The 14,519-nt window shown below is 44.6% G+C and overlaps 1 protein-coding gene across 1 annotated transcript in view; it reads right to left on the bottom strand.

Annotated features, from left to right (window-relative positions):
* Positions 1–2,379: 2,379 nt before the first annotated feature.
* The window catches only part of LOC146869604 (telethonin-like), a 34,506-nt gene continuing 22,366 nt past the window's right edge, over positions 2,380–14,519 (bottom strand). The window contains exon 2 of the mRNA XM_085608540.1: positions 2,380–4,133. Coding sequence (XP_085464666.1) covers positions 3,719–4,133 — 415 coding nt within the window. The 3' untranslated portion in view covers positions 2,380–3,718. The remainder of the gene's footprint in view (positions 4,134–14,519) is intronic.

The following is a 14,519-nucleotide window of genomic DNA, read 5'->3' on the forward strand; positions in this document are numbered from 1 at the left end:
ACTCCACAAATGTCCTACTCTAACGAGTGTGTCATCCCTCAGGAGTTCTTCCCTCTGTGAATCCACAGTGGGTCTTCATTTGTTGTGACTGCGCAAATTTATTGAGGACTTGGCTTCATTTACTCTTTAAGCCCCAGCAATGAATAGACTTGGAATGTCAATCATTGAACGCAGGGCTGGCTTTAGGGAAGTGCGACTGGTGTGCTGGCCTGGGGAGGAGGGGGCTGACCTCAGCGGGGCGCTATGTTTACCAATAACTTACCATTCAAAAACACCTGCTGCAGAGTTCTTTGTGCCTCCAGCTTTCAGGCAGCAATAAAAATGTCAAGATATATATTGTGATTATTGTTCCTGCTAGAGAAAGAAATTGAGTTTTGTCTAGTGGTAGTTTTGACTCGCCATAAAGTAGTACAGAGGGTTAATGTGCCTGTTGTAGAGAACAGATACATTGCAGATCACAGATCTGTATTTTATGTGGATAGCTGAGTGGATTACTGCTTTTGTCACAGAGAAGCTATTGTTACTATAGTTCATAAGATACTACTATCATGTAGAACAGTGACTGTTATGAACTGTCATCAAAACCCTGCATGCAAACTGCAAAAAAGGGGTTATATTATGCTTTTTTCCCCAGTCTTTTGTTATATATTCCTAATGTTACCGGTAAAAAAATGGTTTGGGTAGGTATACATTCTTATTAGTAATGACAATCTATACCAGTGCTTTAAAACAAATGAAATGTATGTGAGAGAGGGGCTATGGAGAGATGTGGGGCACTTTTGCCTGGTGGTAATGAGGGAATCCGAGGAGAAGGTCATGGTGGGGCGCCAAAAATGATTGTCGCACCAGGCGCCACTAGCGCTTAAGCCGACCATGATTGAACTCCCTGGGACATGCCTGTAAGTTACACTATCCAGAGGAGTTGTGCAAACCACGGTGGCACACATCGGTCCAGCATGCCACCGGGCATGCGCTGGTCTCCTTTGATGTTTAGAGCTATGTAAAGGATCTCTGATATCGATGCTGCATTAATATTCCTTTGCCGGCTTGCTGGGCAGTATCATGTTGGGAATAATCACATACAAGTCAGCTCAAATCCAGGTCCAGTGCCTGACTGACAACTTAATTATTGACCTGTTTTAAGCCAAGATGACTGTTTCCTTAAGGGATCTGATGTGGAGATGCACCTGGCTGCGACGGATATAGACACCACAACCTCAGCTTCCTTTGTTGGGCGGGCTAACGAGAGGAAACCTAGTACAGGTAACCTGTGCCTTTGTCCAGATGTGGCTGGTGCCAGGTAAGGAAAGCAGGTCGGGAATGGAATGTTCTCCTGACTTATCTGTCCACCGCGGCACTCAACCTATAACGATGGTGCCTCACGCTGTTCAATGCAAACACTTGAATGGAGGTAGAAGGATACACCCAAACAGTCAGTAGCCTTAGGTGAGAGATGAATACTCTACTGGTCTGGGCCAAAACCTGGCTGACAAAGCCTCCAGCTAATGTCTGAAGGAGGCCATTGGTTGAAAGGGGCAGACTCAAAGCCCACTTTATGTATATTGTTAGCAATCGGTCTGTTTGCCAGCTGCGCCTTCAAAACCTAGCCCTACAAAAGGCTTGTATTCATAAGCACTACAAGTAAAGCATTAGGATCACACATAGTCAGCAATGAAACAAAAGTATTGAGGAACATTTTTCAAAAGCAGTGCATGAAAAGTAATGGGAGTGCCTGGCAAATGAGGGCAGAACCTGGCATGTGGTGTGAGTACCTGTTGTATATAGTAAAATCTGGCATGTGGTGAGAGTACATGGCAAAGTGGGCATGTACGGGGAGTATCTGAGCAAATCATGTCACTAATTGGTGACATTTTTCATTAGCTCAGCCTTCCAGAAGGATACTCCTCCAGAAATGTGTCAAACATTGATATATAAATGTTTGTCCCAACCTTACAAAACGTCCATATTTACCCAAACACCCATCGATACAACCATTGATCACTTGGGGAAAGAGAGAGTTCCATGGAGAAGTCCCCTATATGCAGGATTCATGGTATCTATGCCAAGCTGGTGCACTGTAGTCCTCTTCTGCTGGTAGAGCTGGGAGAAATCAGTGGTTTTACCAATGCCTACATCCCTAACTTCGAGCGAAGAATGCATTATATTTTGTTTCTGTGTTGATGTATTCGTTGAGTTCTAACCTGAAATCTGAGGTCCTTCTAATTGAAGTGCATGGTATATTACAACCTGCCCTCTGCACCTACAACAACTAAAATTATCAGACAAAAATAACACACGAATGGGAACAATAATATACAATCGGAAACCAAGGAGTGACTGACAACATATTATCAGATCAATAAAAGCTGCCATTATTTTATACCAGATAGAAAAATAACTTTATTTTGTAAGCGATGAATGGATAGTCAAACTGAATACAATGGCATGCGCGTTATGACACATCACAACAGAGGTAACTGTGAGTATAAGGGAAGGATGCTATGAAATGCTCACACAGCAGTCCTTTCAAAGACAACTCCCGGGGCTCTCCTCATATGGACTGGTCCAATATCCCTCTTCCCCCAGTACCACTCTGCACACAGCACTGAATTGCCCCTGCGTCCACTTCTTTCTCATTTAGCACACATCAATGTGGGATTAGGAAACCTCCAGGACTGCCCCCAACCTTACCGTACCCCTCTGAGAAGACTAGATTGGTCCAACCTTTGTTACCTTTCTGCTCCGTCCTTGACTGTCAAGTAATTTTCCATTTCTTGCCAGTACTCTTTTACTCATGACACTGGACAGAACTAGCATCTATACACTCCCCACCCATCTACCCTTCCTGCAACCCTTAAAGCATCCCTCTTGCCATGCTACCTCTAAATCAAGTAGAGGTGGCCTTGGGTTGTAAGGCTGAGCACCAAGACGCAATGGAAGCACATCTTTTCTTTCGGTTTTGAGAGGTAGCCGACATTCCCAAAAATGTGGCCATGTCGGAGTGCAGCTCAATAACCTTCCTATCATTATTTTTTAACCTCCGGTAAAGGTAATCCTGCAGATATTTCCATGCCAACATCTCGGAAGAAAAAGGCCTGCTGATGAGTTTCCAGTCAACCTCCTACGGTCTGGATGAAATTCTGGTGCCTGCCTTCCACATCCCATTGTCTCTACTCTCATCTTACACCTCACTGCACTGAACTGTTTGTGACTCAAGAGGCTCCAATAACAACCGAACAAAATGACGTCAACATATGGGTATATGGGGAGAAGGCCTAACGGAAGAGTCAATATTAGCAATCCGCTTCCTGAATGTCAATGGTGGCCTTGTTCCTCCCTCTAATCATGGGATTGTCACTTCTCTATACCAAAGTCTACTTTCCCTTTACTGCACTTTCTTATGGCTCCCGTCTGAGCTTTCCAGCTGGGATCTTATAGGTCCTCCCTGCAGAATGGGGGTAGCAGGAGTCCCAGGCTTGTTTTTGGCATTTCCAATCCTGCATCAGAAAGGAGCTCAGAGTGTGAGGGACTGGTGCTGGAAGTCACCATCTTGTCTACTTGGCAGCGTTACCACAGCTCTGCTCTTCATAGCTTTTGGTATGCTAAGCATTGCTGCCTGTCCTAACACAACACATACAGAGCTCCACGGCCTCAAGGCACTTGATTTTCTAGAGAGAGGATTGCAACGCAAGCACAGTGGATTGACCTCCTGCATTCCTTAGCCTCGCTGGGCTTCCTGGGACAAGGTTCTGGACAGCGACCGTGGCAGTGGCACCTTCCCAAAGTCCATGCGTGTAGGCTGCATGACCAGGGGCAACTCTTTGGTGATTTCAGAGATCATCTTCTTGTCTTTGCACAGGCCGTTGCCTGGATTGCTCAGGGCTCTTTCAAACTCAATCATTCTGCGCAGTTCCTGAGGTGTGGGCACTCGTTCCGTCTTGCCTCCCAGGTCCACAGGCTTGAAGATGGGCATTGGCAGGGCCCGCTGGTAGGGCAGACGATATTCTTTCGGTGCCTCCCCAAGGCGACCAAGCTTCATGATATTCCAGGGTGACCTCTGAACCAAGAAAAGGACCTCGTGCTGCTTGGCATAGGTCTCTTTTCGTCGATCATTGGCTTCTCTCAGAGCACAGCTGTGGAGAGAGTGAAGGAGCATAAGTGTTAGAGTCCCTGATCAATAACTGGTATATCATCTTGATGACTAATTGATTTCATTAACAATGCTTATTAGATTTCATCCCAGGCCTTGACAGCCTCCATTTATTTTTTTTAAATATGTTTTTATTATTTCCAAAACATTACAATTCAATTATTATCAGAATACTTAAGCAAGCTGGTGCACATATAACGACAATATAACCTGGTCGCACCCAGGGACAAGTGACATAGCCATAGCCAGCGTGTACTATATATCGTTCTTCAATGTAATAATGCCAAATGTCAACAAGACTCTTGGTAAACAAATGTATTAATAATAACCAATTGTCAACGAGGATAATAGAAAAGGCATCCTAGCCGCCCATTTAAAAATACGAAACGAGCTTTCCCCTCACCCTCTTGTCCCTCCCCTCGGTGTGTCACACACAGCAATAGTAATGGCAACGTCAAGGTGTATCAGAAAGGAGCGCTATAAAGGTACACTGCAGCCAGGATCAGGGAGTGCCTCCGTGGCTGAGGCAGGTATAGTCAGGGATACAATAGGTATAAACATCAGCTTATTAGATACACAGGGGTCCGGGCAAAGCAGCTGGGTCACCAGCAGAAGATCATCATCCAGATCATCGTCCGAAACTTTCAACAAGACCACCAACGCTTCCCACGCCCTCGCTGCTTCCACAGCTTTCTCACTATTTGCTCGATGAGCCAACTGTAATCTAACGCTGCCCTCACATTCTGCCCATTTAAGGAGGTCAGCTTTCCATCTCTGGACGCTTGGGCCCCTCTTGTAAATCCAATGTGCTGTAATGTCTCTTTTAGCCCAGAGGAGGCCCAGGTCCAAATACTTACTAGTTATCTTATTCTTGGAAGTATGGGGAAACCAGTGCAGCAGACAGAGACCTATAGTGGGCTCTACATCTCTTTTAGTGATGTCTCGCAGTAGTGTAACCACCTATTCCCAGTATGTCCCAAGCTGGGGACAACCCCACATCATGTGGCGGAAATCCGCATCCTCCGTGTTGCAGAGCGGGCACATTGCCGTATCCGTGTTAAAATATTTATTAATTGTTGCCGGGGTAAGGTACGCCTTGTGTATTATAAAAAAATGCACAAGTTGGAAATTGGCATTTCTAGAGCCTTTCCATGCCCGTTCGACTAGTTCAGCCCATAATTTCTCAGGAATCTCTTCACCCAAATGCCCCTCCCAATTCTGTTGTAGTATCAGTAATGGAGTTAGTGCCTCATGTATCATACACTTATAAAGGCAGGTAACTGCCTTAAGGGTTCCAGCCACTGATACAATGGATTGGCAGACCATTGAGGTTTGTGGCTCAATGAGCCCCTCCCGCCAATGCTTTTGGATAGCAGCAACGGTGAGCAGTCAAAATATCGACTTTTTTTATATCGACCTACACTAATATCGATTTTTTAATATTGTAGGGACAAAATATCGACGTCAAGAATATCGGTGACCAGAATATTGACCTTAAGGTAAGTAATATCGTTTTTTTATATCAAAGTAAGTAATATCGAAGTAAGTAATATCGATAGCAAAAATATAGTTGTTAATCATATCGATATTTATATTAGTGTTATGTATTTTAGTATGTATTTTATATATATGTTTAACATTTTTTGTAATGTATTTTCATTATTTTTAAATATATGTATTAAATGTTTAGAAATTAGTAATATTTTAATGTAAATTTTGTGTTTTAGCATCAGAATGGGTTGTGGGTTTATAGGGGAATAGGGTGGGAAGTAATTTAAGTATAATTAATTAATTGATATGTTTTTATTTATTGATTAGTAAATTATTGTTAAATAATTACTAATTGGTAATTAATTTGTATTCACTGATTAATTTATCATTATATTAACTATAATTAAAATATTATTTTTTATTTATTGTTATTGTTAATTTATTGTAAATTTACTATTAATTGGTAATTAAACTTATTAATTGATAATTAAGTTAATTGTGTTATTTGTTCATGTGTTGTAGGTTGTGGGTTTATAGGTGAATAGGGTGGGAATTAATTTATTATAATTAAGTATTTTGTTGTTGGTATTTATTATTAATTTTTTGTTAGTTAATTTTTCATTGGTAATTAATTTTTATTAATTGATTAATTGATAAATAAATTAATTGTGCTATTTTTTTATGTGTAGCGGGTTGTGTGTTTCTGGGGGAATAGGGTGGGAAGTAATTTAATGTTATGTAAGTAAATATTAATTTAATTTTATTGGTCTTTATTATACATTTTTTGTTAATTAATTATGAATATGGTATTTATTTTACAAACATTATTTAAATAAGTATGTTAATTTAAACCCTAAGCTATCTTACATTGTCCACACTGTTACACTCACTGGAGTTGGAATAGTAATTTTAACCCCTACGATATCCAACACTTTCCCCACAGTTGCACTCACTGGAGTGGGAATAGTAATTTTTACCCCTACGCTATCCAGCACTTTCTCTACTGTTGCACTCACTGTAGTGGGAATAGTAATTTTAACCCCTACTCTATCCAATACTCTCCCTACTGTTGCACTCACTGGAGTGGGAATAGTAATTTTTACACCTACGCTATCCAACACTTTACCTACTGTTGCACTCACTGTAGTGGGAATAGTAATTTTTACCCCTCCGCTGTCCAGCACTTTTCCTACTGTTGCACTCACTGGAGTGGGAATAGTAATTTTTACCCCTACGCTATCCAGCACTTTCTCTACTGTTGCACTCACTGTAGTGGGAATAGTAATTTTAACCCCTACTCTATCCAATACTTTCCCTACTGTTGCACTCACTGGAGTGGGAATAGTAATTTTTACACCTACGCTATCCAACACTTTACCTACTGTTGCACTCACTGTAGTGGGAATAGTAATTTTTACCCCTACGCTATCCAACACTTTCCCTACTGTTGCACTCCCTGGAGTGGGAAGAGTAATTTTAACTCCTATGCTATCCAACACTTTTCCTACTGTCCCACTGTTTGGAGTTGGAATAGTAATTTTTATCCTTACGCTATCCAACACTTTCCCTACTGTTTGGAGTTGGAATAGTAATTTTATTCCCTCCGCTATCTAATATTTTTTGTATTATTTTAGTTGATGTAGTGTATAATTAATTTAAAAAATATATAAATAATTTAAATTTTTTAAATATATTTATTTAAATTGTATTTATATTATTGTTTTATGTGTATCGATGTATTTCTAATTTATAAGATATTTTTTAACAGTTGATACCTTATTAAAATAATTAATAAAAAATATTAATAAATAATATAAGTATATATAATATATATTATATGTATATGTTTAATAATATTTACATTATATATATTACTTACAATTTTTAAACATTTTAAAATATTTTTAACTATGTTTATTTTAATTATATGTATTATTTACTTTATTTTACATTTTTTTTTACTTAAATAAAAAACGATATTTCTAACAACGATATTTTTAACATCGATATTTTTTTTCCGATATTTTTGTACTTACCATAATGTAGATAGGATGTCGATATTCTTGACTTCGATATTCTTCCTCCGATATTTCTGTAGGTCGATATTCTGACCTTCGATATTCTGTCAGTGATTCGGCCGCAACGAGGGCCGAGTGGAGCAGAAAGTCCCCGCGAGGTAGGTCGTGCCTTCTTGCAGTGTACGAAAGGGGAGCAAGGTATTGTCCTCATACAGGTCCCCAAGTGTGGTCAAGCTCTTCTCCCTCCAGTCAATCAACGCGGACCAGTTGCCCCCATGTGGCAGAGCAATGCACATGGCCAAAGGGATCTCAGGGGCATAAGGAGGTGCGATCTGCCCTCTCCTCTGACTCCTGTTTCAATAAAGCCGAAACGTCTGTAATTCGGTAGTGAGTGCCTTAGGTCGTAGTGGTAGTTGTAATATAATGCGAGACAGTGCCTGCCCGGGGGTCTGCCCATTATCTTGTCCGCCCAGCCCTCGAAATTCCATTGCTACTGCTTGGGTAAGCCACTGTAATTGGGCCACCAAGTAGTATGCCTCAAGGTCAGGAACCTCTAGCCCACCCTCAGCCTTCGGTCTCATTAGTATTTTGAGCGCCACCCTCCATCTGCCAGCAGCGCAGAGAAACTCTGTAATCAATGATTGAAGCTGTTTAAAGATTGAAGCGGGTATCCAAACCGGCAGGGTTCTAAAATAGTACAATAGTCTGGGGAGGGCCACTCAGCCAGCCACCGAGAGAGGCAGGCTTCCCCAAAACTCAACATTACTTTCAAGGCTCCGGATGGCTCTACCCACATTGCCCTCCAGTAAATCAGTCTGCGTATGATAGATTCAGGCCCCCAGATATGTCAAGTAGCAGTATTCCCACCGTACCCCATCTGTAGTTAAAGGACCACCAGCCAGAGGGGCCGCGGGGAACAGGCAGGACTTCGCCCAATTCACATTGAGTCCAGCAACAGCGCCTAGGTCATGCAGTAGACGTTTTGCTCCGACGAAGGCGTCAGCAGTATTCTCCAAAAACATGAGTAGGTCATCGGCGTATAGGGCATTGGCAGCCTCCATTATATCATATAAAGAGACATTAATGGCAACACTCAAATAGTAGCTGAGTTAAAACCAGAGGCAGTCTAGCTTATAAGGATAGGTTGTGCAGATTTAATTATTTAAAGGGTACCAAAGCCCATGCAGTGAAAATCAATTGAACAAACTTAAGAATGAAAGATTACGTTTGGAAGAAATCTCCTAGTAAAACATTTAGACTAGAAGAGAATATCTGATTTGAATCTAACTGGTGTCACAGGTCTTCCAGGAAATACAAAATATAAAAATAAATTGTCACAGCAATCTGCAGTCAACCAGGGGGAGTAAGGCTTTCCCAAAAGCAGCCAAACGTGCTGGTAATTAGAGTATATACTCGTCCGTAGTGCTCCTGTCTTGGTGGGAGTTGTCCATGGTGGCTCAGGCAATGGCAAACCAATTTCTAATTGTCGCCCAGCAGATGCTGCTGGCCTTCACTGCCCTCGGTCATTCTGTGCTTCTGTATTTGACCCTTGTTGCTCATAGTCACTCTGTCCCTGTGAAAGTCATTGTCCAGGGTTGTCTTATTCTTGCAGTTGTAATTGCCCACTCCTGCCTTAACTTGTCCCATTCATGTGTCTGGTCTGTCTGCCTAAGTGAAAGTCGCTGCTCATTGTCCTTCACTGCTCATGGTGGCTTTGGAGAAATCATTGCAGATACTTGTCAATGTCCCATGCACATGAGAGTCACTGAACTGGACACCCTTTCCACATCACTGACAGTTGTTACTCTGTACTTATGAAACCCATTGCTCATTTTGCCCATGATAACCCTATGAATGTGTAAGGTATTCCCCATGGCACTGTGTGCCCACTATAGTCATGTTCATGGGAAAGTATATTTCCCATCATTAGCCATGGTCGCCCTGTCCTTGCACAAGCTGCTGAACCTTCTTTGCTGGTTACCACCATGTCCTTGAGTAAATGATCGCACTTTGCTACCCATAATCGCCTTAAGGCAGTGATTGATCTTGAATACTTCACCCACGCGAAGTTGTCCAGCTATTGTTGCTTTTGGTCTCCCTGGCTGCGTTAATTGTGTTGTCCTTCAGTTCCTTTCCCTAATTATTTCAAGTGGAAGACTTTGCCTTTTATTCCCCTGATGTCACCCTTATGGGTGCTGCTGTTGCCTTTCTTAAAGTTGGCATTCATCATTTCTGAAGGTCCATCTGTACACATGGGTCATTGACCATTAATGCACAGTTTCTGTGGCAGGCATTATCCATCATTGTCTATATTAAAACTAGTTTTCAATGTAGAGTTCTTACTCCTCACCCCCCTATCTTTGTTGGTACCTATGGTGGCCTATTACGATGGCGGGCGGACCGTAACGGAGCGCGGAACTGCCCGCCGAAGCTGCGGCGGTCCGCCATGCACATTAGGTTGTGCCCGCCACACTGGCGGGCTTATCCTGTGCCTTTTCCATTGTGGGTGGATCTGCTGGCTGCAGACCCGCCCGCAATGGAAAAGGACTGTGCACAAAATTGCCATGCACTACATGCCAGGCACCACGTGGTGCCTGCCACGCAGTGCATGGCAATGAGGGGGGTTACCATAGGTACCCCCCCTTGTGCACCCCCATTCACCCTGGGGGCCCGCAATGGGCCCCCAAAGCAAAGACCGTATGCCTTTCCAAGGCGGCGTTGCCGCCGTGGAAAGGCATACGACCGCCAGCATCGTAATATGGATGGTGGTGTCTTTCAGACACCGCCACCGCCCGCCATCCTAATGGGCCCCAATGTTGCTGATGTCTTGTGAGCATTACGTATGCAAATCGATAACTTGCTTAGGTTTGCCTCCCTTATAACGCAACTCAAAACATAGTTGTGTACAAAATGCTCATGATACTCACAACTTTCACTTAAATGTCCAACTTGCTTAGAACTTTATGACCAGTGGGTATTTTTTGTTGTTCGTGTGTTTGTGTCCATCCTTTCTAACTTCACACACCTCCTCCCTCATCCTTCATTAATACCAGAGAACCCGACTGCCATTTTGCGTGCAGAGAGGGGAAATATATAATGCTACTGCTAGCCCTTCATGGAGGAAATGGGTGAGGAGGCGGTAGGACAACAGAGGAGGGCTTAGAATTCGAGGAAGAAGAAAGGGATACATTGAGGAAAAGGAAGAAAGTCAGCAAGAAAGCAGGAAAGGAATAATAAGGAAGAAAGAAAGGGTGTCCTAATGAAAGAAGAAATAAAGAGGCAAAGAAGAAAGCATGGATAAAGGAAAGAAGAAAGGGAGGATGGAAGGAATAATGCAAGTAAACCCATCTAGCATGACAATCTTTCGAGAGAACTGGGTAGGAAGTAGGAGGGTTTGGAATACCCCCAGCAACAACTCAAGACAACATTTCACAAATTTACTCCTGGAAATTCCAATGAACTAGTTGAAAAGGTTTTTACTGGATCAGATTGAGGCACATGACTTTTGGAAAGTGAAATCTGTGTTTCCAACAGAAGAATAGGGAATGTTCTTCTGGTTGACACCTTCAGAATCCAAGAGCACGTCACGGGATACAGCTGGAACCGAATGAAGTTCTTCATAAGTGATCATTCCATGCCCAAAACCCCCATGCTCCTGACTGGCTTCAACAGGCACCAATTTACCTGGTCAACTGTAATTTTCATGAGGGGGGCATGGCCAAATGCTGGGCATGGAGGACGTGAGCTGAAAGAGCTCCGTCCCATACCCTGACACTTAGCGAAATATCCTGTACTAATCTGGACCTACACGGCTGGGTCACCCATCCTTCAACAGTGGAACACTTCTGGGACCGATGACTGCGTTTTGAGCCCCGTGGACTCAGCGGATCCTGTCCATTTCTGTGCTATTCCTGGACGACACTGGGGCTGTGGAGTGACGGAGGGCGGAGCCGCGTCTGCTGCGAGGAGATCCCGCTGAAACTCGCAGCTCCTGCCGTGCCTGCGGCGGACATGGGCGATTTTGCCAAAGGAGATATGGACACTGTTCCTGGTTGGTGCTAGTGAAGGAGGTGACTGCGGCAGAAGACTGAATGCCCGATTTGATATGCGACAGCAACGGCCATGAAAACAAAGTGGCGGATGTAGACGGCCACGAACCCGACCAGCGCACGTAATGGTGGATGAAGGAGGCGCTGCGGTGAGTGACTGAGCACTTGGGGAGAACACTGGCAATGCGAAGCGTGGGTGCTGCGGGCGCCTCCCCCCCCTAACTGGGACATATCCTGGTGATTGCATCCAAAGCCTGTGTGAGGAGGTGTATTGGGAGAGCCCGTGTGGGGACGCCCCTGCTCCTGAGACAGAAACCGCTATAATCCCCGCTGACTATGAAGGGAAACAACCTGCACGAAGACACATTGGGGTGGCCTCCGCCCGCTGCCCGAGCCTCTGTGCATGAATAGAAAAACCGCTGCTGGGACTAACGAACTGTATCGCTGCCAGGGCCGCTTCTGAGCACTGGTGCCCCCGCCCCCATGAATGGTGGCTACACACACTAGCAGTGGTAACGAGCTCTACCTGCTGGCTGCCCTGACTGCAGTGGAGTGCCCTAGACCAAACTGGGGGTTCATTGGTACTGCCTCCATTAGGATTGATTTATTGTCCAATAGTTGTGAGGAGACCAGCATTCATGACGGTGCACACTGGGAGTGAGTGACCGGTGCCTGGCTGGGAATAGACCCATAACACACGGCTGCATGCATAGTTGGTTTACACCTTTGGCCTGAGCCTACCTGTGAGCATATAACTGCAAGGTGAATTGCTCTGGTGGCCCCGCAAGTAAACATCCTGGAGCAGAGACGAATGGGCGAACGCCATGGCACAATGGGGCGCATATTTGGCAGTGACCCCTCCAATGCTTCGGATAATGATGTGATACCTCGCACGTGGACGGATCCCCACGATGCTAATCTGGACTTAATTCTGAAGGAGATACGTGACTCACGAACAGAGCTGGAGGCGCGAAAGAGGACGATGTCCACCAATCTAGGTTTACAGCTGGCGGACCACAAGAAGATTGCCGACAAGGTCAAATTGAATAAGTTGGCACTGGACGATCTCATACCCCAGCAGACCATGCATTCCGCCCAGCTAGAACAATTCCAACGCCAACTGAAGGGCTTGCAGGACAGAGTGGACAACGCAGAACGGAGGTCCCACCGCAATAATGTCCGCATACTTGGAATACCGGAGCGCAGTGAGGGATCCAACCCCACCCAGTTTGTAGAGGACTGGCTGAGGGACCATGTGGCGAAAGAGGGCCTAACATCCCTGTACAGTGTGGAGCGTGCGCACCGAGTACCGCCCAGACCTCCTCAACCACGCGCACCACCCCGCCCTCTGATCGCACGCATACTACATTACAAGGACCCCGACACGATCCTACGGGCCGCTAGAGAGAATGCTCACATACGTTTTGAGAATGGGATAATTTCTCTCTACCGAGATTTTACCCAGGCAGTCCAGAATGCTAGAGCTACTTTTCAAGGAATCAAAAAGAAACTATGTGCACACAACTTGAAATATGTACTGCTGTTACCGGCATGACTGGAGGTTTTTTACGGACAAAAATCGATCTTTTTTGAAAGCCCGGAGGAAGAGGCGGACTGGCTCGAAATAACTTTTACGCTGGAGACCTCACAGTCCTCACTTCCATCAGGACAACTACATCATGCCTCCCTGCTGCGGACTGCTGGACTACTCAGGCCGGGAAATGGCAGTAGTGTGGACACTATGGACGCTGGCCCAACCTCGGAACAGATCACAAACAGCCAGAAAGATGCACTCCTGACGGCAGCGGCGTTGGCTGCTCATGATGCTCAAACTGCAGCGACTTCAGTGCACTCATCAGATGCGGCCATGGTGCGCTCAGACTCTGAGACTAGCATAACGCTGTTCCTCTTGATATTGGCTCAAATTGCCAGAGACTTCTAATGTTGTGTTCCGGGATGATCGGGAGTGGTAATGTATATAGATGCTATGCAATATATACTACTGTTGATGACTGCTTTAGTAGGTCTAGTGTAACTAAGCTGTATAGGGAAGTGTGCTAACATAACCAACGCTTTTTCAAATGGGCAATGTGATGTTTGTATGAACTGCCGCAGTTCAAGCCTCCACCCCCCCCAGGCAATTGCGATATGACATTTACTGTTTGGAGTCCATGTTGGACTTTTGTTTCAAGTTTGGTCCTCTGATGTTTTATGGGGGAAGCAAGTATTGGGGAGTTTCTATGTTGAGGCATGCTCGGCTCGTATGCAGCTCATGTCTGAAGGGCTTCGAACTCCACATGTCGCGTGGCCAATGCGCTATCTGTACCACAATGGCATTACATAATAGATACACCTACTGCACCTGGAACGGGAGGGGCATGGGTTCAATCCATAAGGGACACTGTGTCCTGGCGCAACTCAATAGAAGGAAGGTTGCTATAGCTTACCTGCAAGAAACTCACCTTAATGCTGATGAGGCAGCCAAGTTACAGAAAAAATGGAGGGGGCAACTGTTTGCCATGACATACTCAGCTTTTGCCAGGGGGGGCGGCGGTGTGGGTGTGTAATAATATCCCTTTCAGGCTTCTAGAGCAAAAAATAGACCTTAACGGCAGGTATATGTTACTTCATGGCTTGTTGGATGGGGCTCATGTGGTTATGGGTTGTATATATGCTCCGAACACTGATCAGGAAAATTATCCAGCTGCACTGGGTGTAGCCCTGACAGACTGGGCCGAATATCCCTGGGTGTTGGGGGGCGACTTTAATGCTGTATTGGACATTGACCTGGACAGGTCTCACCCCCCATTA

This window comes from Triturus cristatus, chromosome 1_1 (assembly GCF_964204655.1).
Source record: "Triturus cristatus chromosome 1_1, aTriCri1.1, whole genome shotgun sequence".
Taxonomy (NCBI): domain Eukaryota; kingdom Metazoa; phylum Chordata; class Amphibia; order Caudata; family Salamandridae; genus Triturus; species Triturus cristatus.